General features: G+C 43.9%; 3 protein-coding genes across 7 annotated transcripts in view; all 3 read left to right on the forward strand.

Annotated features, from left to right (window-relative positions):
• Positions 1-4,178, forward strand: part of itprid2 (ITPR interacting domain containing 2) — a 28,505-nt gene extending 24,327 nt beyond the window's left edge. For all 4 annotated transcript variants that reach the window (XM_069533717.1, XM_069533718.1, XM_069533719.1 and 1 more), the window contains 6 exons: positions 56-115; positions 427-551; positions 699-795; positions 1,043-1,108; positions 1,285-1,605; positions 1,708-4,178. In XM_069533717.1, coding sequence (XP_069389818.1) covers positions 56-115; positions 427-551; positions 699-795; positions 1,043-1,108; positions 1,285-1,605; positions 1,708-1,815 — 777 coding nt within the window. In that variant the 3' untranslated portion in view covers positions 1,816-4,178. The remainder of the gene's footprint in view (positions 1-55; positions 116-426; positions 552-698; positions 796-1,042; positions 1,109-1,284; positions 1,606-1,707) is intronic.
• A 347-nt stretch (positions 4,179-4,525) lies between these two features.
• cwc22 (CWC22 spliceosome associated protein homolog) lies at positions 4,526-13,592 on the forward strand. The gene is made up of 19 exons (XM_069533720.1): positions 4,526-4,653; positions 5,689-5,745; positions 5,848-6,071; positions 6,281-6,555; positions 6,850-7,233; positions 7,404-7,572; positions 7,748-7,801; positions 7,900-8,035; positions 8,180-8,386; positions 8,467-8,529; positions 8,620-8,715; positions 9,018-9,099; positions 9,550-9,610; positions 11,276-11,353; positions 11,550-11,702; positions 11,857-11,984; positions 12,095-12,196; positions 12,352-12,533; positions 12,825-13,592. The coding sequence occupies exons 2-19, from the start codon at positions 5,691-5,693 to the stop codon at positions 13,301-13,303; spliced, it is 2,928 nt and encodes a 975-aa protein (XP_069389821.1). The 5' UTR covers positions 4,526-4,653; positions 5,689-5,690; the 3' UTR covers positions 13,304-13,592.
• A 4,065-nt stretch (positions 13,593-17,657) lies between these two features.
• The window catches only part of znf385b (zinc finger protein 385B), a 32,489-nt gene continuing 26,603 nt past the window's right edge, over positions 17,658-23,543 (forward strand). For both annotated transcript variants that reach the window (XM_069533263.1, XM_069533264.1), the window contains exons 1-2: positions 17,658-17,796; positions 19,042-19,111. The gene's annotated coding sequence lies outside the window, so the exon portion shown is untranslated. The remainder of the gene's footprint in view (positions 17,797-19,041; positions 19,112-23,543) is intronic.

The following is a 23,543-nucleotide window of genomic DNA, read 5'->3' on the forward strand; positions in this document are numbered from 1 at the left end:
TATCATCTTGTTGTGTTCATCTTCCTTCTGTGACGTCACTATCCTCTCCACGCAGAACCGAGCCAACACTCCAGACACGTTCAGTGATCACACCACAGCTCTACCCAGCCACCAGGTACCGTCACTCCTCGACACCCCGGCCATTTACATCAGTTGCCCTCCTCTTGTTTTCATGTATGCTGTTTAAGACCAAAAATCAAGTTCCCTCCAGGAAACTAAAGCACATGTCAGGACCCTGTGCTCCATATTGACATACATACCACATTTCTGTGTTCATAGTTATATGATAAATAAACAGTGAAGATTTGCATAACCTCAAATGTACATACAGTTAGACTGTTTCCATGCTGGAGGCAACAGAGTGAACTGTCCTCGTCGTTATCAATAAACTCAGTTTCACTTTATCCCCCCCCCCCCCCCTTTCAGTCGTTGACAGAGTTTCAGCAGAAGAGGCGGAGTCTGAACTTGTTCCGCAGTCAGATGATGGATCTGGAGCTGTCAATCATGCGACAGCAAGCTATGGTCTACAAACACCTGAGCCCCTCTGACAGGTGACTCACAACAACTAACTGTGTGTTTCACACTTTTCTGAAGTGTGTGTATTGTATATGTGATAATGTGTGTGTCTGTGTATGTGTATGTGTGTGTGTGTGTGTGTGTGTGTGTGTGTGTGTGTGTGTGTGTGTGTGTGTGTGTAGGTTGGAGGTAGAGCAGCTTCAGTCTCTGAGATCAGCAGTCAGAGAGGAACTGCAGGAGTTGGAACAACAGCTGGAAGACAGACTGGCACAACAAAGGGTATATACACATATATATATATATATATATATATTTATACAAAATACACAAGACATTCAAGAGTTTATACACACAACAGTCTCAATCCACCTCCACTTGAGATGATACTGTGATATATAAGAACTCTGCTCTTCACCAAACCAGGCTCCTTATATGATGCAACTCACTGTGAAACTTTGAACATTTTTAATTATGATAAAATCAAACTGTTGATGTTTTAAAAAAATGCAAATTCTCTTCCCCTCAGGGTTTCCATAGAGACAGCAGTGTTGACAGTCTGTCCACCGCCTCTGCACTTAGAGCCATGGAGCCGGTGAGTGAGCACACACACACACACACACACACACACACACACACACACACACACACACACACACACACACACACACACACACACACACACACACTTTCACGTCAGTAATATAAAGTCAATAATGCCTCAATAATGATAAAGTTTGTTTTACTGTACAAACTTTACGATCTCTCCAGGTGTCAGATCTCCTCAGAGAGCAGCTTTTCCTCCAATCAGAGCTCAGCTACGACGGTCACACCCCCACCACCAACCCCTCCTCCCGATCGTCCAGTCCAGGCCGAGGAGGGAGAGACCACGAGCAGAGTCAGGGTGTGTACCGGGCGTCGATCAACATTACCCCTGTCCTTCCTCCTCGACCCAACACACGAGCAGAGGAGGAGGAGGAAGAGGAGCGAAAGATTGGAGGGGAGGGAGGAGGAGGAGGAGGTGGAGAAGCTCCAGAGGAAGGAGCAGCAGGAGCAGTCGGAGTGGGGAACCTGCAGCAGCTCATCAGAGAGGTGACTGTCGTAGATTTTCTGACACATGTCTGGTGACATTTCTAGAGACACTTTACATTTGTCTCAATTTATTTTTATTTTTTTTACACACATTTTCTCCAGATTCGAGAGAGCGTGGCGCAGGAGGTCCGACGGGAGATCTACAGCGAGCTGCTGGCTGCCGTGTCGCCACGGCAATCGCCCCTGCCCCCCAGACAACACCACCTGTAGCCATGGCGACAGCTGAGCACCACCCCCTCTCCTGTTTGCCTTCAGCCTTAGCAACCACAGCCTGAGCAGCACCACTGTCCGTCTGTAACACTGTATAGCTGAGTAACACTGTCTGTGTGGAACACTATGTGTCTGTAACACTGTATGTCTGTAACACTGATGATGAAACGTGACGCACCCCGCCCACCTCGCTTGTGACCCCGCCCCCCTGGTTTTTAACACGCTCGCTCGACAGGACGAAGAGAGGTGGCGCCCGCTGTCTCAGTTGGTTTGATGAAAGTGGTCTGATGCATGCTGGGAACGCCAGTCTGGACGAGCCTGTTCACGCCGCCCCCTCCAGCATACATTCCCCTGTGAGCCATCATTCATGTGTTTTTTATTCTGCCCCACACCCTGTTTACTTTTTCTAACCTGATCAAATGCCAGGTTTAGAACTACTACCACTAAAAGTATAATATAACTACGAGTACTGCTTACAGTACTGCTTACAGTACTGCCATCATCTCCTCCACCACTAACATACGATTTATGTTCTGATATTTCTGTTTTCCTACTAAATACAGCTAGTAGCTAGTAGTAACAAGTATTTAAATGTGTTGTCGGAGCACAGGAGATCGCCTTCCCTTGGAAATACTTTAAATGTCCTAATCGTCTTTTAATCTTTCTTCACGTGAGAGAGAAATTCTTTATTTTTGGGGGGAAATGCCGAGGCTCAAACTCTTTTATACCTTAAGGTTACTCATTCCATGCACATTTCAGCGAATCATGAAAGGTTTTAAGACGGAGTCAAACTATTGACACTTTCTCATCATCATCACCACCCTCATCATCATCATCATCCTCATCATCATCGTCAGTCGTGCCACTCTTCCTCCTTCACCGCTGATTCTGTTCATTTCCATGTTTTTCTCTGCCAGCTTCGATCGTAACATTCAACAGATCTTTGTCACAGTAACTTTTTCAGCATTTTAAATTGAGTTTAGTTTTTGTAAACTTCGTTAGATTTGTTGGAGCATGGATTGATAGGCTAGCAGTTTCCCCCCACTTCCAGTGTTTGTGCTTAGCTAAGCTAAACACGTCCTGAACTCGACGATATTCGTGGCTGCTCCTTTAACTCTCATTGGTTGTTGGTGAGCAGGTGATGAGGTTAGTGTGTGAGGTCCTCAATGGCAGCAGCAGGTTTTGGTAAGTTGTCACGGTGACAGTGGAGATGATGATGATGATGATGATGATGATGATGATGTATTGACAGGTTAGAGGGAGGGGCTTAGTGAGCGGGCAGCGTAGCCCAAACCTTAGCGGTGCTAGCATGTTAGCTTCACGCTGTCTGATGACAAATCTGTGCAATAATATGAACACACACTATAATCTGATTCCTTCGATAATTGTGGAGAAATGACCAAGAAATCACTGCTAACATTTCAGATGTGGTCAGACATCCCGCACCACTTCAGCACAAACTGTCTACCTGCACGTTTAACACAAGTTAATCGGAAACTATGGGATAGTTTTTATTGGGAGAAACTGATTTTCTTTTTCACAGATTCCACAGGACTGATCGATCACTGATGAATTGATTAACACTCTCTTTACTTCTGTTTTCTGTGTATTGTCTACGTGTTTACTCAAAGGTTTATTATTATCAGTTACCGAAGGTCAAAGAATCTTCGTAGCTGATGTGAAACAAGCTCTCAGCACCCTCCACAGCTGAGCGTGATTGGCTGATAGACCTGTCCGTCAAAGCAAACACACCCCATGTACCTTTTTTTTTTTTTTTTTTATAAATCTTTGTAATAGTTGTGAAAAATTCCACACAGACTCACAATAGATGTTTGATATTATCTACTGAAAGCTGAACTTTGTGTACATTGACGTCCGTTCTGGATCTTTTGGGAGCAATAGAAAGAAAATCAGACTCAGAGGTCGACTTACTAACGATGTGGAGCCTTAATTTAGCAGGCGCAGTCGGCCAATTGTGAACTTTCAATCATGTGAATGCTCCAGATCGTTATTAACTGGACCTTTGGTCATCGATTCTCTTCATCGTTTATTGACTTTGTGTTTGTAGAAAACTTTTTTTTTTGGATCATATTTCTCTGATCACAAACTGCTCTGCTGGACAAACACTCACTGTGAGCTCTTTGTGCTTTTTACGTCTCTTTCCTTTTTTCCACTGATCAATCATCACACACGTCTAATTACACGTTACCGTCTGACCGTTGGTGTCGATTGTTTTCCATTGATGTCTCTTTCTGTTGTCTATTAATAATGATATGTATTTTGTACTGATGTCTTGTCTGTGGGATGCAGGGAGGGATCACTCTGTAGAGATGAGAATAATAAAGATGTATTTATTTTCAGTACAGACGTGTGCTACTGTGAGTTTGTGTGTGTGTGTTTGTGAGTGTGTGTCTGTGTCTGTTTGTGTGTGTGTCTGTAAGTAAGGAAGGGTGGTACATGGTTTAACACTTCATGAGACCCTCCTCTGGGTTTTGCACCACTTTCCAAACTTGCACCAAGCGGATAATAAAACAAAAAATGAAAATAATATGACGTATTTGCACATTAAAAGGTTGAAACCTTGTAAAAAAAAATGTAAATAAAATTAAGAAAGTGCACAAAGTAGATTAAAATAAAAAAAAGTTGATCAGCTCGGCAGCAATGAGGAGGTAGTTATTATCATCACCGCTGGAGGGCGACACCGAAAACAGTCATCACCTTTCAAACTTTTATTGTGAAACCCGGAAGCTGCACCTGACCCGGAAGCATTTCTCGGATATCGCCGCCGCTGAACAGACTCTGATTTGACGGAGAGACAAAAAGTCCGGGAACGAAACGGTGAGAAAATTAAAACGTTTAAAAAAAAACAGACGAAGCACAAAGATTCCATCGATAAAAAAAAAATCCCCTTGAAATCTTTCACTTCCTGCTCTTTCACAGCTCCACTGGGCAGAGTCGATGTAGCATTAGCAGGTTAGCTAACTTCATCTCCCAAACACACATGGCGATAAAAGCTGAGACGTCTGTGTGATTGTGGAGATGTTTTTGTTTCTCTCGTGTCATGTCAGTGTCTTCATAACTTCTCTGAAGCAACTGGAGTCAATTATTCATTTAGACGTACGCGCTGCTTCCGGTCTCTACATTGTGCGATACGTGTTGACGGACGTTGGAGAGAAATAAAAACTTAGTGTTAAAGTTTGACACAAGATCCTCGGTTTAATATTTGCGCACGTGTGATTGATCCGGTCTCTGAGATGAGGATCAGACAAACACTGAAAATGTTCAACAACAGTTTAAACCGAGCTAAAGTTCAATTGAACGACAGAAAGTAGCTTTAAGCATTTCATGTAATTCGTAAAATAGTTTTCTTTAAAATACACTTGTGTGTTGTATACAACCACAGACATAGTAATAAAATCTAAATACTGAGACACAGAATCAATGTACAAGTCAAATTCAGGCTTTGATAAGAATAGGATGTGATCTCAGCCTTTTGCAGAATGAAGAATTTGACTATATTTAATTGTTAATCAACAGAATCATGTTTAACTTTATGTATGATTTGATATGTGATGAGTGTAGAGATGAAATGAAACAACAATAATTGCACTTTGTACAGTCATTTAAATCATTTTATGAAAGATGAATTCAGTTTCCTGCTCCACAAGTTTGAATGTTTTTCTCCTGTGGTAGAAAATGAAGCAGATAATTCAGTCGATTGTAAAATCAACTTGTTTTTTTAAATGAGTTTATTTATTAGTTATTGTGGTTCAGTTAATTCATCTGGAGACTGATAATGAAAAGAATCCTTCGCAGCAGCTCTATGTGACTCTTCCACCTGTGTGTCATAATGGAATCATGTGGGTTTTTAAGGTATGGACTCTCCAGGCAGAAGCCAAAGTCCCAAATCTGCACAGAGAGAACACAGTGGTGAGTAACACTTGCCGTCACTCCTTTGTGTTGTTGCAGTAAAAGTATAAGCACTACCTAGTAGCTGTAGTTTTGATACCTATCTTCATGTCTTGTCTTCAGGATCTTCAGAAGACGAGTCCAGTCCAGCAGCAGAGAAACCCCAACAGGCCGACTTGGTCGAGAGCAGCCCCAAAGACAAGCCCTCCCCTCAGGCCAGTCCTGCAGGCCGCAGCCCCTCCAGGAGCCCGGCCTCCAGCAGCTCAGACGACAGCACCAGCAGTGATGAAGATGATGAACATAACGGGGTGCTGAGGAAGCTCAGGAGCAGCGTGGCCCAGATCAAAGTAAGATGGACTAAGGTCGTTACTGTCATTTCATGTGTTTAAATGCACCGGTCAGTACCCAACATCCAGAGATATTCACTGTGGGTACCAACTTGTACTTGATGTACAGAGGGACAGTTTGTCCATCCTGCATTCAGATTGATCCAGATCATTTTAACATAAAGATGGAAAGACACACAACTCACACTCTTTTCGTTTGTTTGTTTCAGAGATCCAGATCCAGGTCCAAAGAGCAAGATCGATCCAGATCTAGATCCCACGGATCCAGGTCGAAATCCAGAGAACGAGGCAGATCCAGGTCAAGGTCCAGAGACCGAGACAGATCCAGATCAAGGTCCAGAGAACGAGACAGATCCAGGTCAAGGTCCAGAGAAAGATCCCGGTCCAGAGGAAGAGACAGATCTGGTTCCAGGGGACGAGACAGGTCCAGGTCCAGAGAGAGGGAGCGAGACCGGGAGCGCTACGACAGAGGGCGCTATGCTAGGTAACACACACACACACACACACACACAGAGCTCACAGCGCGTGATTAGCTTGTAATCATTTTGTTATTCAGTGGATTTTTCATCTAATTCAAGCTGAGTGTTATTAACAACACAGATCTGAAATCGTTCACATTGAAGAAGACAAACATGACGAGAGAATCATGAGTCGGTCTCGATGATAATTCAGTTTTTAAAATCCGATTGTCCGAGTAAATCATGATTTGAAAGTAGTAACACGTGTTTTTAAACAGTTTTGTCTGCTGATGAACTTCGTCTCCCTCTGTTCCTCGCAGAGATCGCTATGATGATCGGCGCGATGACAGGAACGGCCGTTTTCCCCGGCGGACCAATCGAGATGAAGAGTGGGATCGCAGGAGGCGTGGCCGCTCCGCTTCCTCTCCGACAGACAAGGAGCCGGTGGCGGCAGATGAGCCGCCGGTCAAGAAGAAGAAGGAGGAGCTTGACCCAATCCTGACGAGGACCGGTGGAGCTTACATCCCCCCCGCCAAGCTGCGTATGATGCAGCAGCAAATCACCGACAAGAGCAGCCTGGCCTATCAGAGGATGAGCTGGGAGGCTCTGAAGAAGTCCATCAACGGTTTGATCAACAAAGTCAACGTGTCCAACATCGTCAACATCATCCAGGAGCTGCTCCAGGAGAACATCATCAGGGGGAGGTGAATAAAAACATTCACTCACAAACAGCTGCACGTTTACGATATCCAAACTGAAGAATCCTCAATATAACATCACTAACATCTGAGTTAAGGTTCAATGTTTATAAATTATATTTTATTTGACACAATGGAGGCCATGTGTAGTCTGACTGACCCCCCCCTCCCCTCAGGGGTCTCTTGGCTCGCTCGGTGCTGCAGGCTCAGGCAGCGTCTCCCATCTTCACCCATGTTTATGCCGCCGTCGTTGCCATTATCAACTCCAAGTTCCCTCAGATTGGAGAGCTGATCCTCAAGCGTCTCATCCTGGCTTTCAGAAGGAGCTACCGCCGCAACCTCAAGGTACACGCCTGCCTGAAGTTTAACTCTCTGACCACGGAGAAGTAATTTCTTGGAGCTAATACACAAAAAATACCAGATGTGTTTGAATCTGCATCATGAACGTCATTGAAGGTGTGAAAAGTTGCATCATTAGTATCAGTGAAGTATTAAAATCAGTCTGTGTTTTGTTTTCCAGCTACAGTGCCTGACGGCCTCCAAGTTCGTGGCTCACCTCATCAACCAGAACGTGGTAAGTTAGTCTCCTCGGACATTGATGGAAGGTCTGAGTGTTGATGCTCGGCTCTCGTGAAGTGTGTTGACCTCGTGCTCTCTGTCTCTCGCCCTCAGGCCCATGAGGTTTTGTGTCTGGAGATGCTCACTCTGCTGCTGGAGCGTCCGACAGACGACAGCGTTGAGGTCTCCATCTCCTTCCTGAAAGAATGTGGACTCAAGCTGACCGAGGTCTCCCCCAGAGGAATCAACGGTAAACTGCAGCTCCGAGCATTAAACAGGAGGATGTTATATCAGTAGCTTTATTTCTACCGATCAGTTTTTCTATTTTTTGGGACAAGAAATTAAACATAAATCGAAAAATATCTATCTACTAAATTGTCTTTCTTTTTTTCAGCCATATTCGAGCGTCTCAGGAACGTCCTCCACGAGTCGGCCATCGATAAGAGGGTCCAGTACATGATTGAGGTGATGTTTGCCATCAGGAAGGACGGTTTCAAAGATCATCCAGTGATCCCAGACGGCCTGGACCTGGTGGAGGAGGACGACCAGTTCACCCACATGCTGCCACTGGACGACGAGTACAACCTGGAGGACATCCTCAGTAAGACCGGGACGCTACGATCATCTTCGGAAATAAGTGTGTACATGCTAATCCTAACGTGTGTGTTCGTGTTCACTCAGATGTGTTCAAGCTGGACCCAGACTTCCTGGAGAACGAGGAGAAATACAAAACCATCAAAAGAGGTGAGAGCGCGCTTAAACATTGCACTTTGCCCAATCAGCTGTCACCTCCGTCACAGTCTTAACCAATCCGCTGCCACCTCCTCCTGACAGACATCCTGGACGAGGGCAGCAGCGATTCAGGAGAGGAGGGAGACGGCAGCGACGAAGATGAAGATGAGGAAGAAGAGAACGAGGAAGGCGGAGAAGGTGAGAGAGGTTTTTACTTCTCGGCTTGTGAGATCAGATGCACGATGTCGTCTCTGCTGCGGCTACGTCAAGATAGATAAATAACATTGATGATGTTTTAAATATTAAAGATTAAGTTTGTGTTCTGTAAGTTAAGGCTGGAACAAAAAGACGCTCCCCAGTTGCTTTGTATGACATGAAGGGCACGGACTTGAATTTTGTGATATTATATAATTATTATGTCATAAAGAACCTGATTTTAAAATTATACACAAAAAGCCCAACAACATCTTCCATCATCCTCTGTCTCTGTTTGTCGTCAGATGAGAAGGTCACCATCTTTGATAAGACTGAAGTCAACCTGGTTGCTTTCAGAAGAACCATCTACCTCGCTATTCAGTCCAGGTACACACACACACACACACGCACACGCACACACACACGCCTCTTGTAGTTAGGACACTCATTGATATAATGAATTCTCTAGCCCCTTACCATTACTCAACCATCACAACTAGAGACCTTACCCAAACCTAAACCTGACTCTGACCCTAAGACAAAGTCTTTACCCTCAAAATGTCATAATGATGGACAGACATGTGCACACACTCACAATAACACACTTAGAATTACACAGTGATCAGTGACTCACTTGTCTCTGAGGGTGTTTGCAGTTATTTACAGCTCCTGCTAAATCTGTTGAACTTGGACTAATATTTAAAGATGTGTGTGTGTGTGTGTGTGTGTGTGTGTGTGTGTGTGTGTGTCAGTGTGTGTGTGTGTGTGTGTGGCCTACTTACCATGCTTTAATTGAAGAGGGTTTCACAGTTACTGACTGACTGGTTGTTTGTGTAGTTTGGACTTTGAGGAGTGCGCCCACAAACTGATCAAGATGGACTTTCCTGAGAGCCAGACGGTGAGTACACACACACACACACACACACACACACACACACACACACACACACACACACACACACTCACTGATACAATCACATTAATGATTGTATCGCTCTACATATAAGACATATACCAAGTTATTCATTAATACCACATCTCTTTGTCATTCAAACACATTTCTGACCAGAAGGTGGCGCTGATACTCAAGTTAAGGATTTTGTAATGAAAGGTTCCAGATGTTTTTTTTTTTTTTTTGAGGTGATGAAGAGCATCAGTGTGATCATGTTGCTGTGTGTGTGTGATGCTTGTTTATAGCTCATGTGTGTGTGAGTGTGAGTGTGTGGAGAAAAGAAAGCTGTGAGAAACATCGTGTGTCAGACGACAATCAGCTCCGAGCCCCGTGGCACAGTCTGATAAAAGGCCCCTCACCCACCTCAGAGACGATGGACATCAGCGTCCTCGTGTACTTGTAGTTTCGTGTTTACGTCTGTTTATGGATATTTTCTGTCTCTTGATTGTGTTTTTTGACTTTTTGATTCTCTTCATACAGAGACTCTAACGTGTGTCTGTGCCAGCTCAGTAACTCAGGAGACCAATTAAGAGTAATATCTGGGACACGTCGTGAACATTAATGTTATCTAACCCGTAACTAATAATTCACATCAATTTTATTTGTATAGCGCCAAATCATAATATACTTTATCTCAAGGCATGTTACATAGGAGGTCAACACTTTAAAAATCATAGAGGTTCTTCAAGGACTAGAAGAAACCTCTAGACTCAGAGCGGGCGGTCGTCTGCCTCCAACGATATTTTCTGTCTTCTAGTAATGAGGAAGAAGTTCTCACAACTTCAACAACTTGTGTGTCGGTCCCACGATGTCGCCTCTTTCTTCTCCAGAGTTTTAAATGTTAGAACTCGTCCCCTGTCGCTCAGTTCAAACACAGACAGACGCCTGTTCTCAGCTGCTCGCTCTGTACCTGAAGTTCAACGCTGTGAACTTCGACCTTTAACTTCGACCATCTGAGCTGCTGATGGACATGACGAGAAATCAAATCATAACACGGAGACGTGTTGGAGTCTGCATGTGAATGTTATGGTTAAACAGTGGAAACTACAGGTTGTGTGGTGACCTCGCCAGACAGAGTTTCATCAGCATCAGGACTGAATCACTCAACACAACAGCTGGAACACACACACACACACACACACACAGACACACACACACCCTTTTAAGAAGTTTGCCCTTGAACATATTTTCCTCTCAGACGTACTGAGTGTGCAGCCTCAGTCCTGAAAACACTTTTTCATTGAATCTCTGAATAATCAAATGTTCACTAATCATAACAAAAAGAATGACGAAGACTTCTCCATTGACCAGGACCTTGTGCGTCTTAAAATATTTTAGTGGCGAACAGGAGGATGGTGACAACAGAAACTTAAAGCTGCACGAATAAAAAGCTCGATATCTTTTTGTGTGTGTCCGTTTGTTTGGTTTTTGGTTCTTCCTGCACAATCTGGACAGAAGTTTTAAGTCATGACAGCGACTTCAGTTCCTCCAGACCTTCACTGACCTCTGAGAAGGTCGTTCAGATCTGAGCTTCAGAAGATGCAGACGCTGTCTCAGAAGTTGTGACACGTAAATATGTATAATTCTCTGTTTGTGTGTGTGTGTGAACAGAAAGAGCTGTGTAACATGATCCTGGACTGCTGCGCTCAACAGAGAACCTACGAGAAGTTCTTCGGTCTGCTGGCCGGGGTGAGACACACACACACACACACACACACACACACACACACACACACACACACACACACACACACACACACACACACTATTTGCCTGTTTCTGTGGAAAGTCTACATGTCTGTAAAAAGTTTAATCAGAACTTTTCAACAACTTTCTGCCAAGTTCTGAAGTTTGATCTTGTTTGTGTGTGTGTGTGTGTTTGCAGAGGTTCTGTCTCCTGAAGAAAGAGTACATGGAGAGTTTTGAGGGTATTTTTGCGGAGCAGTACGACACGATTCATCGACTTGAGACCAACAAATTGAGGAACGTTGCTCGACTGTTCGCTCACCTGCTCTACACAGACTCAGTTCCCTGGAGTGTAAGTGTTCACACACGTACGCACATTAAATTCACTGGAGTCCAACCAACCTCAGGTGAACACACACGACACAGTTTTTTCTCTCTGGTTGAGTTTTCTCCCTCTCTCTCTCTCTCTCTCTGTCTGCTGTGTCCGGCGGATGTCTCTCGACCAGGTGTTGGAGTGTATCAGGATGAGTGAGGAAACCACGACGTCGTCCAGCAGGATCTTTGTGAAGATCCTTTTCCAGGAGCTCTGTGCCTACATGGGCCTCCCCAGACTCAACCAGAGGCTCAAAGACCAGTACGAACACACGCTCACACCTGATGATAGCAGAGTGCGTCCTGCTGGTCGTGAAGAATAAAACAGGCAAAACAAAATTGTGTTAATGTTTAACGTCTTGTGCGTTCCAGGACTCTGCAGCCGTTCTTTGAAGGTCTGTTCCCTCGTGATAATCCCAGAAACACTCGCTTCGCCATTAACTTCTTCACCTCCATCGGACTCGGAGGACTGACGTAAGAGACGCAAACACACAGGATATACACGACGTTGTAGTTTTAATATTTGATTCCATGTGCATACGTCAGGTTTCTGAACCCGGTTGCTGTTTTGTGTCTCAGTTTATATTTGCATAAACGTCTCCCTCTCTCTCTCTCTCTCTCTCTCTCAGGGACGAGTTGAGGGAACATCTGAAAAACGCTCCAAAGATGATCATGACGCAGAAACAGGAAGTGGAATCCTCGGACTCCTCCTCGTCCTCTTCATCCTCCTCGTCCTCGTCTGACTCCTCCTCCTCAGACTCCTCCAGCGACTCAGATTCCGACTCCTCCTCCAGCAGCAGCAGCAGCTCAGGTACGTCTGGATTTATTTCCTGGATTTCATTGTGTCCTGGTGTGCACTTAGGAATTCTGGGTAATAAAATCCTGTGCTCATCCAAAATGTCTTGGCTCAACATGGAAAAAAGTTCTGAAAGTAGATTTTATAAGTTTGTTGGCATGACGATGAATTAAACTGCTTTCTGAGTGAAGTTGAAATGCTTCTAAATTAATTCTGCTGAAACCCTGTTTAACCAAAAATGGACAGAAAAGTGAGAGAGAGTGACGGGTTAACAGACGAGTGATTATTTATTCTCTTCCTCTCCAGACTCAGACGCCAAACACAGCAAGAAGAAGAAGAAGAGAAACGAACAAAGTGAGCAGAAGAAAAAGAAAGAGAAGGGCAAGAAGAAAAAGAAGGACAAAAGCTCTGACAAGAAGCAAAGCAGACACAAGAACGCTGAGGATGACAGTAACGACGAGAAGCAGGCGAGGAAGCACGGGAGAGGCCGTGCACGTGAGGTGGAGGAGCGCGAGCGTGCACACGAGGGCACCCACCAGAGCAGACGAGACGAGAGACCGGAGGAAGAGGAGCTGCAGCGCAAAGACGAGGACAGGAGGCGGAAAATGGACTCTCAAGGCAGGCAGAGAGATGGAGAGAGGGAGCGAGAGGGAGACAGAGGGAGGGATAGGGAGAGAGAGCGAGCGAGGGAGCGAGAGCCAGAGGAGAAGAGGGAGAGGGAGCGAGAGAGGAATAAAGAGAACAGGGACAAGAACAGAGAGAGAGAGGAGAGGAGGAGGAGATAGAACTCTTCATCCCTCCATCCTGAAGCCGCAGTGATGGACTGATGACTGACAGACAAGTGAATCTTTTCCCTCAGTCATCCCTCTCTCCTTCAACCCGTCCTGTCACTCTGTTGTTCTGGTTTCGGGACCCATCTCTCTCCCTCTCTCTCTCTCTCTCCTTCTCTCTCTCTCACTCTTTCTCTCCATCTTTCTGTCCGTCTGTATTTTCTATTGTTAATTTTTGTTGTTGATGAAATAAGAAAAAAAAAAAAAAACTATTAAAGTTGCTTTAGATGTTTTTTAATCTGTTTCCAGATCTCTGACCTCGGTTTGTTTTTCTCTGGAGTCGTAGGAAGTCCTGTTGGTTCTTTTTTTTTTTTTATCCCCAGAAGTGGAAAAAATATTTTTGGTGAATCTGGTAAAAGCAGGCAGAGTTTATATTTATATTCTGGTGAGAAATGATTCACACAGAATCACCTCTGCCTCCTCCTTCTCTACTTATAGCTGCTGTTGCTGCTTCTGTCGCTTCTCTTCACTCCAGTTAAATAGAACCACTGTTGTTTTATTGATATTAATAATGAGCAGCTAATGATTATTATCGGTTAATCTGCTGATTATCTTCTTGATTGATCAGTGAATAGTTTGTCCAGTGAAACAACAGAGAACAGTAAAAAAATAACCAAAACCCTAAAACTTGATTCAACCTTTATTTTAACTACATCGAGGTAGAGACATCATTTATATATTATAGCAACGTATAGAAAAAACATTAAAAAAAACACAATTTGCCTAATAGCAAACACGAGTAAAAGTAAGAAGTTTTAGGAATATATGCGACACACAATTTAAAGCAAATGAATCAACTGAAACAACCACTGGAGGTAAATTAAGGTGAGATTAATGTATATTTTAATATAGACCATATTAAAGGAAGAAAACTTTAATAAATACTAAACAAATACTTTAATGACTAATCAAAATAGTACCACTGATACTTCTACTGATCTGAACAACACACCAGCGATAATGATACTGATTAAAATGTGATTCATGGGTTTGAAATATCTTGACGTCTGTTATGAAGTTTTCTGTCGTGGTCCAGATCTTCATGTTTCCCTCAGGATTGATTTGTAAAAACATAATTTTGTGGTGACATTGGGCTCTTGAACAGACGGAAGCAGCTGTTTCAAATGTCCTTGAGATGATCTCACACACACACACACACACACACACACACACTTACACTTGTTTCAGCTCACGAAGCTTCAGTAGCAGAACCTTTATTTTAATGAAGATGTGAGTTCAGAAGTAAAAAATAAAACCAACAGAACCAGTGATGGAAGAACTCAGGTTCTTAACTTTATTAAGATGAGTTAAAACAGCCCCAAACTTATTTCTGACTAATTAAACCTTTAAAACTGCTTTATTATCTTATTACTTACTTCCATGTACTGTGTTACTTTCCTCCCTGCTGCGTACCACAGGTATTTATTTATCCATGTGTGTTGTCTTTGTCTCCTCAGTTTCAGGTTTTATCACGTTGGGCTGAAAAACGCAGGTTGTCTTTTTGTTGACAGTAAACGTCTCCTGTGATGGTGTCGTCTCAGAATCCGCTGACGTGTGCACGTCACTGACGTCTCCAGTGTCTGAGCTTTCTCACCTGCTGGTTTTCTCCACGTGCTCCTGTGATCAGTGAGGTGGAGGTCGGACAAAATTATTTTATTGAGCTCCTTCTGTTCCTGATGAAACTGTCGCTTCCTCCACCAAGGCCCAACTGTCCCGTTAAATTCTGCATCAAGTCCGTCACGTTAGAAATATAGAAACTGTTGATTTCAGCTACACTTCCGTAATTACAGGTTTGTTATCGTATTTTACTTTTGATAATTTAAATTTAGAGAAGACAGATTTAGAGCCAAGCTGTTTACAGTCTTTATGCTAAGCTACTCTGCTCAACTTTATTATATGATCACATCTTATTTATCAGATTCATCAGATCTGTCGCTGTTTGTGCAGCTCTGTACACTAGTTAATCCCCACATGTGTATATATATATATATATACATCATGTAAATGATTATACATAAAGTCAATGTATTTTTAATTTTGGTTCATATCCATCCATCATCCACTCTTCCTTCCTTCCTTCCTTCCTTCCACCAGAAAGTGTGCACCAAACTTGGTTATTTATGTTTGTCCTGGTTATTCCTGTCTTCACACACACACACTCTCTCTCTCTCTCGCTCTCTCTCGCTGCTGTATCCTTGTACAACCTTGATATGATGTTCAAGGTGAGCGGGGGAGATGCCTGCGCGTGTGTGTGTGTGTGTGAGTGCACGTTACGAGCATGTGTGAGAGTAAGTGGGTCGCTGCAGTGCTCGACCGTGATTGGTCGGACGTCCTGAGGAGCAAAGGAGTCAGACTGGTTTGCTGCGGCAGCAAATGGAGGAACAGACCCATTGGGACCTGGGAGCTGCAAGGAACTCTGGGAAACCACAGCAAGGCCCAAATAGAGGAGGGGGGTGAGGGTGTGTGCAGTGAGTAAAATGGTCAAATCTGACACGAGGGGCCGTGCGGCGCCATCGATAGCGGATACACACCAGTGTACCGGTTTCTTTTAGTTGCTAAGTTTAGTTTTTGTCTTACTTTAGGTCGTGAATATTTCCAGTGGTATAAAGAAGAGCTTCAGTTATGAGCTGCAGCGAGATGAATGTACAGAATATGAAAGTGTCAGACAAAGAGAAATGTTGTAGGAAGCGATTAACAACAATTCATCTGGACGTACAGAGTTGTGTTTGTGTCCCGACCTTCACTGTGTTTTAGTTCCACTTTGGTCTCCACCTCCCCCGCTGTGTTCGCCTGCAGGTCGTGCACAGATGTGATCCATCGTCAATATAAAAATAATCTTTTGATAAATCATTTCTGATTTATTAAGGCCGGTGATATTCTGTATTTGTTTTGTTGTCAGTGAATTCTGGATGACTGCACCGGTGCATTTGTTTGGGACTATTTTCAGTTTGCAGATTAATCTTTATTTGGTGCATTAATAGCAGCAGGACAGTGTTTGTGGGATTGGATCAAAGTAAGTGTGTGTGTGTGTGTGTGTGTGTGTGTGTTCATGAATGTGTGTGGACAATGATGGAGCTGAGAGGAATAAGAAGATATATCAAACTTTGGCTGCAGAGAAAATGCTTGTTAGGTTCAGATTGTCGTTGGTTTGAGTCTCTGTTTTTCTCGATGATAAGAAAAATGAAAAGTATCACCAGACTCAGTCCCGAGAGTTTTCAGGTTTGTTAGAGAGAGAGAGAGAGAGAGAGAGAGAGAGTTTCTTTCAGAGCAGCAGTGTGAAATGTCTCAGCTCTCTGTCATGATGTTACCCTCCACCTGTCTGTCTCTCTGTCTGTCTCTTTCTTTCTTTCTGTCTCTCTGTCTGTCTCTTTCTTTCTTTCTTTCTGTCTCAACTCTTTGACTTATACATAAAAATATGCCTGAATACTTTGAAATCACATTAGATCCATAATTATCCCTGAAACCTTGTTTTCATCACAGCAGCTAGTCGGAGCTGAAACCTGATGGTACACAACAATGTGAAAAACACAAAATGACCAAAAACAACCCGATGTCTGCGGCTCTTGCTCTTGTACAGGAGGTGTGGGGGTCGTTCGTGTCTGAGTCTCATCACAAAGCGTCCTCGTCTCTGGAGCTGAACCTGATCCACAGCTCGTCAGTGCAGAACTCAAGGAAACTGTGAAATGGTCCTTTAACCTGACACCTGCTCACAGCTCGGACAGGTGAGTTTACAGTAAATACCGAGAGAGGCAGAACACACACACACACACACACACACACACACACACACACACACACACACACACAGTCAGGCTGTTCAGTGTGTGTGTTGCAGCCAGCATTTACAGTTTTAAATAGATTTTTATATATTTTTTTGCCAACAAAAAACCTGGAAATGAATTAACCAGAGCCTGCTGCTCACACACACACACACACACACACACACACACACACACACACACAAACACAAACACACACATATCCATCCAACTGTGATTCTTTTATTTTTATTGGAAGTAATCCAAGCCTCTCTCTCTCTCTCTCTCTCTCTCTCTCTCTCTCTCTCTCTCTCTCTCTCTCTCTCTCTCTGTGTGTGTGTGTGTGTGTGTGTGTGTGTGTGTGTGTGTGTGTGTGTGTGTGTGTGTGTGTGTGTGTGTGTGTGTGTTTCTGGCGCATGCGCCCTGCACCGCTCCCCTCGGTGCGTCGCAGGGCGCGCGCCTCCTCTCTCCTCTCTCCTCTCTCCTCAGAGTTGTTCAGTGTTTGATACCTGACGGATGATCGATGACCGATCAATCAAACTCGCCCCCCCCCACACACACACACACGTCTCGTGCAGGACATCGATCATCATCGATCAGTGATCGGCTGCTGACAGAAGGTGTGAGCGGAGTTCAGAACCAACAGGACTCTACTTTCTTCATCCATCTCCTCCTCCTCCTCCTCCTCTGGTAAGTCCTCTTCCTCCTCTTCTCCTCCTCCATCACTTCTTCTCCCTTCTTCTGCTCCTGATGTGGTTGAAGCTCAGGAAACAGACGGAGCTCCAGCAGCAGCTCCAGCAGCAGCAGCGGAGCTCCGCAGACGCACTGACCGTCTGTCCGCTGCCTCTGCCCGGATCATCTCCAGCCTGTTTCTGCCGCTCAGAGAAGAAGCAGACTGACTTTTAAATGTCTGTTATTTCTCTGTTTGTCTTTATATCTGATCAACAGACGTGTGAGTCTGTTCTTCTGTCTCTGATCACTCAATTTCACTGACTCTGACAGAAAGATTTTCTTTCTCTAAGTGAAAACACTGAAAATCCCCGAGTGAGTAGAAAATTCACATTTAATACAGATTTACACTGAAGTTAAAAAAAAGACCAGTAATCTCCCTGCAGACACGTTACTGCAGTAAAAGTACACGGGTACTATCAGGGAAATGTACTGCTGAGTTTCAACAAGGGTTGTGAGTGAACTTACTATAAATGTCACTCATGCGTTCATTTTTAAAGGACATGTCTTTATTGTCTCCATTGGACACAAACCTTTAGAAAGACATAAAATGATAAATACAATATTAAATAAAAATAACTCCAGGGTCTATTTTATAGAACCTATAGAACCTGATTCATATGCTGGTGTTTAGATTCATTTATTGATTGTAAGAAACTAGTGAGGGATCTGATCAAGAAGTTGAAAAACCAACTTGAGTACAGTAACATTCCACCAGAAATACTCTATTATAAGTACATTTTCAATAAAATAATATTAGTAACGATCAGATTTTTGTGTAATATATTAATATTATCAGTAAAATGTACATTAAGTACTGAAAGAATATGTAGTGACGATGCAGACACTGTGTTATATTATGTAATGATACTTGTGTAGTATTGTGTAAGTTACAGTGAAGTGGAGCTAAATATAACTATATACTGTTAAAGGTGGAAATGTTAAAGGTAAAGATAAGTACATTTACAAATGTGATGTACATTACTGGAAGATTTCCGTTTACAGTCTGTTTTACTTTCTACTCCACGACACTTATTTAATAGTTGTAGTTACTCTGATTACTAATATTTGAAATATTCAAACATATGATGAGCTTTGTTATTTGTTGCATCGTCACAGATCAAATGAACTAAAGGTTTGTAGAAGATATAAATCATTTCATTTTGATTTTGAATTCAGAACTTTATACATTTACTCGTTTGACAGATGCTTTCACCCGAAGTGACTTCCACCTGGAGGACGACACTGAAGCTTGAGCACAGGAGGAGTCGCTGAAGTAAGTACTGAGCTCTGAAGGGGAGACGACGGGCTAAAGAAGTCCGCTGCATGCTGGGACGTTAGACGTGTTAGGAGAGGAGGTGTTCTTGGAGCCTGGAGGAGGTTTCTGAAGATGGGTGCTGTTCGTGTGAGGAGGTCACCGTGTGTCCTCTTTAAACTGTCCAACAATGAGTTTACTGAAAACAATAACCAGGAGATTCGTCAGGGACTGAGTGTGTCTTCGGTTGATTTGCAGTTTGTGTTGGAGTCAGACCCTCGGACTGTTTCCACACGGAGCAGAGTTCGTTTGCTTTGATCTGCGGTTTGTTAATAAGTGACATCAAAACATTAGGAAACTGAAACGAAATATAAAAACCTGTGTCTGATGCTTTTAAAATCAGGGCTGAGACACACAGACGGTTTAATCTCGTGCATGCTTCATTACTGTCAGATAATCCGTTACAAAGCCCACACACACACACACACACACACACACACACAGACACACACACACACACACACACACACACACACACACACACACACACACACACACACCAATCCAGATCGTCCAGCCTGTCTCTCTCTCTTTCTGTCATGGAGATGTTAATTTTCACATAGGTGATGAAATGACAGGCCCTTTCCTCTCCTCTCCTCTCTCCTCTCTCCTCTCCTCTCCTCTCCTCTCCTCTCCTCTCCTCTCCTCTCCTCTCCTCTCCTCTCCTCTCCTCTCCTCTCTCCTCTCCTCTCCTCTCTCCTCTCCTCTTTACCGCCCTCATTTTTCTCCTCTTTCATTTCCCCCTAAAATACCTCCTCCTTTCTTCTCTCTCTCTACTTGCTCATCTACTTCTCTCATTCTCTCTCTAATCCCTCCCTTCTCTACACCATTGCACCTTTACCTCCTTCTTCTCTTTCTTACCTCCAGTTTTTCCACTTTTCCTCTGTGTCTTTGTCCGTCCCCCCTGCTGGTCTCTGTTTGGACCTGAGTTCTGTCTCAGGCTTCTAAGAGTCTAATTAACACGAATCAACTTCATTAAAGCAGAAGAGGGAAACTGACAAGGACACGTCCACACCGAGACAAACGTCCAATCAGAGGACAGAACCGCTCTCCGGTCATTACACCTTTCTGTGGTTAAATCCTCTGATCAAACTACAACAGATACACAACTCGGAAAAGTAACTAAGCTACTTTAACCGAGTTTTGTTTGAGCAGAGGACACAGTGTCAGCCCTGGACTATTACAACTTACTAGATTGTCTTAACTAGTAGTTAACCTGCTGGTAGACAGTTTTAACTCAACCAGATTAACCTGCCGTTGAATTTTATACCCACTACTACTCACTAGTTGTCAAACGATACTAACCTGCTGTGCTAACTAGTTGTTTGATCGCACCAAGCAGCTGCTCTCCTCTAACTTGTTGTTAGTCTGAACTAACTTGTTTAGATGAGCTGGTGGATTTAACCACAATCTGTTAGTTGATACTGGTTGATGGTTAGTCAATAGTAACTAGTTGTGAGACGGTACTAACCCCAGTAGAAGTTATTAACGTTAGGACAAGTTAAACCTCTGTGTGTTGTTTAACTCCAGCCTGTTAGTTTACATCGTCCAGTACAGTAAAGATAAATGTATTCGACTGTAACACTGTTCTCATCCACACAAATCAATTTTACCTATTTATAGAGCATGACAACATTACTGAACACTGTGTGTGTGTGTGTGTGTGTGTGTGTGTGTGTGTGTGTGTGTGTGTGTGTGTGTGTGCCAGGACTCCAGCAGTGGGCAGATTGAGAAGCAGCATGTTGTTACGTCAGGACAGATTAGTTTGGAAACCTACAGAGAAAACTGACACACACACACACACACACACACACACACACACACACACACACACACACACACACACACACACACACACACACACTAAATTATTTTATTTGCACTTAATATGTCCTTGTTCTGTGTGTGTGTGTGTGTGTGTGTGTGTGTGTGTGTGACATGAGCTCATCTTCATTACCGTTCTGTTAAAGAGGCAGAACATTATTATCTATTTAATTAAGATCAATATTGAACATTAACATTTTATTCCGCTGGCCTGATGATTTTATTCATTCACAGTTTATCATGTGGACGTGCAGCCCCCCCCCCCGCCACAGCGAGAACCTATTTGCGGTGCTTGCTCCGCGACTTTTTGTTGTTGACACTCAATACTCTCTACTTGTGTTAACAACTGTGTAAAACATCTGTACTTTCACCCAGAGGAGTCACCGTAGCAGTAATACTCAGAGTACTGCAGTGTGTGGAGTACTGTGTGTGTGTGTGTGTGTGTGTGTGTGTGTGTGTGTGTGTGTGTGGCAGTAGGTGCTGTCTACAGAACAGAGCACTAACAGGTATCCACCCCTCATTACTCCCATTCTGTCTGCTGTGATTTATGGAGCTACCTGTGTGTGTGTGTGTGTGTGTGTGTGTGTGTGTGTGTGTGTGTGTGTGTGTGTGTGCGTGTGTGCACAGCTGCTCCCCTTGTTCTCAGGAACTATTAATTACTTTCCCATCATGTGACAAAGAGGAAGTGATGACTTTAATGAAATGTGATTGGATGATTATCATCAAAAACACAATTATTGGCCCGTCGGCGATCAGAGAGAGAGAGAGAGAGAGAGAGGGGGAGAGAGAGAGAGAGAGAGAGAGAGAGAGAGAGAGAGAGAGGTTAGGAACGTGTGTATAAGAAGGGACAGAGTGTATAAAGAGTGTGTGAAAGACAAAGTGTGTGTAAATAGGACGGCAGTGATGAAGTGTTTCCTTACGACTCATGTCTCTGAGGTATTACACACACACACACACACTGAGGTTGTGAAGGTCACACTGACACACATACACACACTTACACTGTGTCATCAGATGGGAGGCCGCAGGAAGTGGGAGTCGAACCTGTGAGGCGGCGGACAGTCAGACCAGGATGTCTCCTACAAATTACACTTCTACACAACTGAACACGGAGCTGAAGCTCTGAGGAGTGAGAACGACGGTGTGTGTACGTGTGTGTGTGTGTGTGTGTGTGTGTGTGTGTGTGTGTGTGTGTGTACGACATTCGTGTTCTTACGGTTTCAGGAAAACTTCCCAGAGTTCAGTGCAGGTCTGAAAGCAGCTTAAGAGACAAAGTTGGTTGTTTTTCAGTCCGCACAGGAAAAAAATTATCCAGAGTGAAAATAAATTAAATCTCTTCTCCTCCTCCATGTTTTTCTCTGTGATCATCACGACCAATGATTGTCTCGGTTCTGGGAGACGTGGGTACGGAGCGTGTGCACAGAGGACCAGAGACGTAAAGAAGAGGATTTTGCTGTCAGATGCTGCTCAGCTTAACTTTGACATGACTCAGATGTTGAGTCAGAGAGACAGTTCCTGAGCGTCAGCAGGAAAAATGACAAGAAACATCAATCCTGTCAAACACAGACAACTAAGTTTCTCAGAAACTTCCCTCTGTGTGAGTCCACCCCCTCCCCCCCCCCCCCCGCCCCGTGTCACTCTGTCCGCTTCAGTTTGTCTAAGAGAAACTAATCAGTGTGTCCACCGGCTCGCTGAGGTGTGTGTTTCTGTGCGTTTGTCTCGTGTTTCTTCTTCCATTAGTTGAGTGGAGCGGCTGTTGAATGTTTGATGAGTCAGCATGTTGAGAAGGAAGTGATGTCACAGCGGTGCTCTCGTCTTTCAGGCCAGGTTGATGCTCCGGAGGCCTCACCCTCCACCGCTCCTTAACTTCCAGCACGTCAACACGTGGACACGTTCGGCTGAGGCTGACGTGAAATGTCAACGGGTTAGCACGTGTCTGGGTTTGGAAGATTTTCAAGGCGCTCGATAACTCGAACGTTACATCAGTGTGATGACGTTTCAGAAAGGGGACATAGACATAGAGGGGACATGAGATAATTCACAGCGGTAAAGACACAGATGGGACAATCTGAGGTCTCATCTGGTTATTGCAGCCAGATTTTGGGACATGGACTCGGGCTGTTGTCGTTCCCTGAAGTTTTAAATCACCGTACAGTCCCGGAGCATTTTATTAGAAACACATGCACACCTGTGTATTCACGCAGCATCTTAAAGCGTCACAGCAGGAAATAACAAAACGAACGATGGCTGAATTCCATCTGCGGGATTTCCGTCTCAAACTGAATAAATGAATCTGAAAGTGAGTTCGTTGAACTTCAGTGTGCTCCTCTCTCTCCAGAGGTGGAGACAGCAGAACCCTCGGGATGTGAGATGTGCAGCCTGAATGCGCAGGATGATGTCATGTGTTCACGTCAACATGGAGCCGTTTGTAACATCCCGAGGATTCTACGTCCCAAAGCACTGAGGCCGCTTTCAGAGCGAAAGGAACGAGGAACGTCCGTGTCCATGATATTTGGAAATGGAGACACGTCGTCCGTCTTAATGTTCAGTCTTGCGTAATGTATTTTTT

Source organism: Paralichthys olivaceus, chromosome 10 (assembly GCF_024713975.1).
Source record: "Paralichthys olivaceus isolate ysfri-2021 chromosome 10, ASM2471397v2, whole genome shotgun sequence".
NCBI classification, from domain to species: domain Eukaryota; kingdom Metazoa; phylum Chordata; class Actinopteri; order Pleuronectiformes; family Paralichthyidae; genus Paralichthys; species Paralichthys olivaceus.

Bases quoted from the DNA above. Each gene is read 5' to 3' on its own strand.
- cwc22 (XM_069533720.1), top strand. From the start codon at position 5,691: ATGGACTCTCCAGGCAGAAGCCAAAGTCCCAAATCTGCACAGAGAGAA. The intron at 11,354-11,549 runs GTGAGACACACA...GTGTGTTTGCAG, and splicing joins TCTTCGGTCTGCTGGCCGGG to AGGTTCTGTCTCCTGAAGAA. The intron at 11,985-12,094 runs GTACGAACACAC...TGTGCGTTCCAG, and splicing joins AACCAGAGGCTCAAAGACCA to GACTCTGCAGCCGTTCTTTG.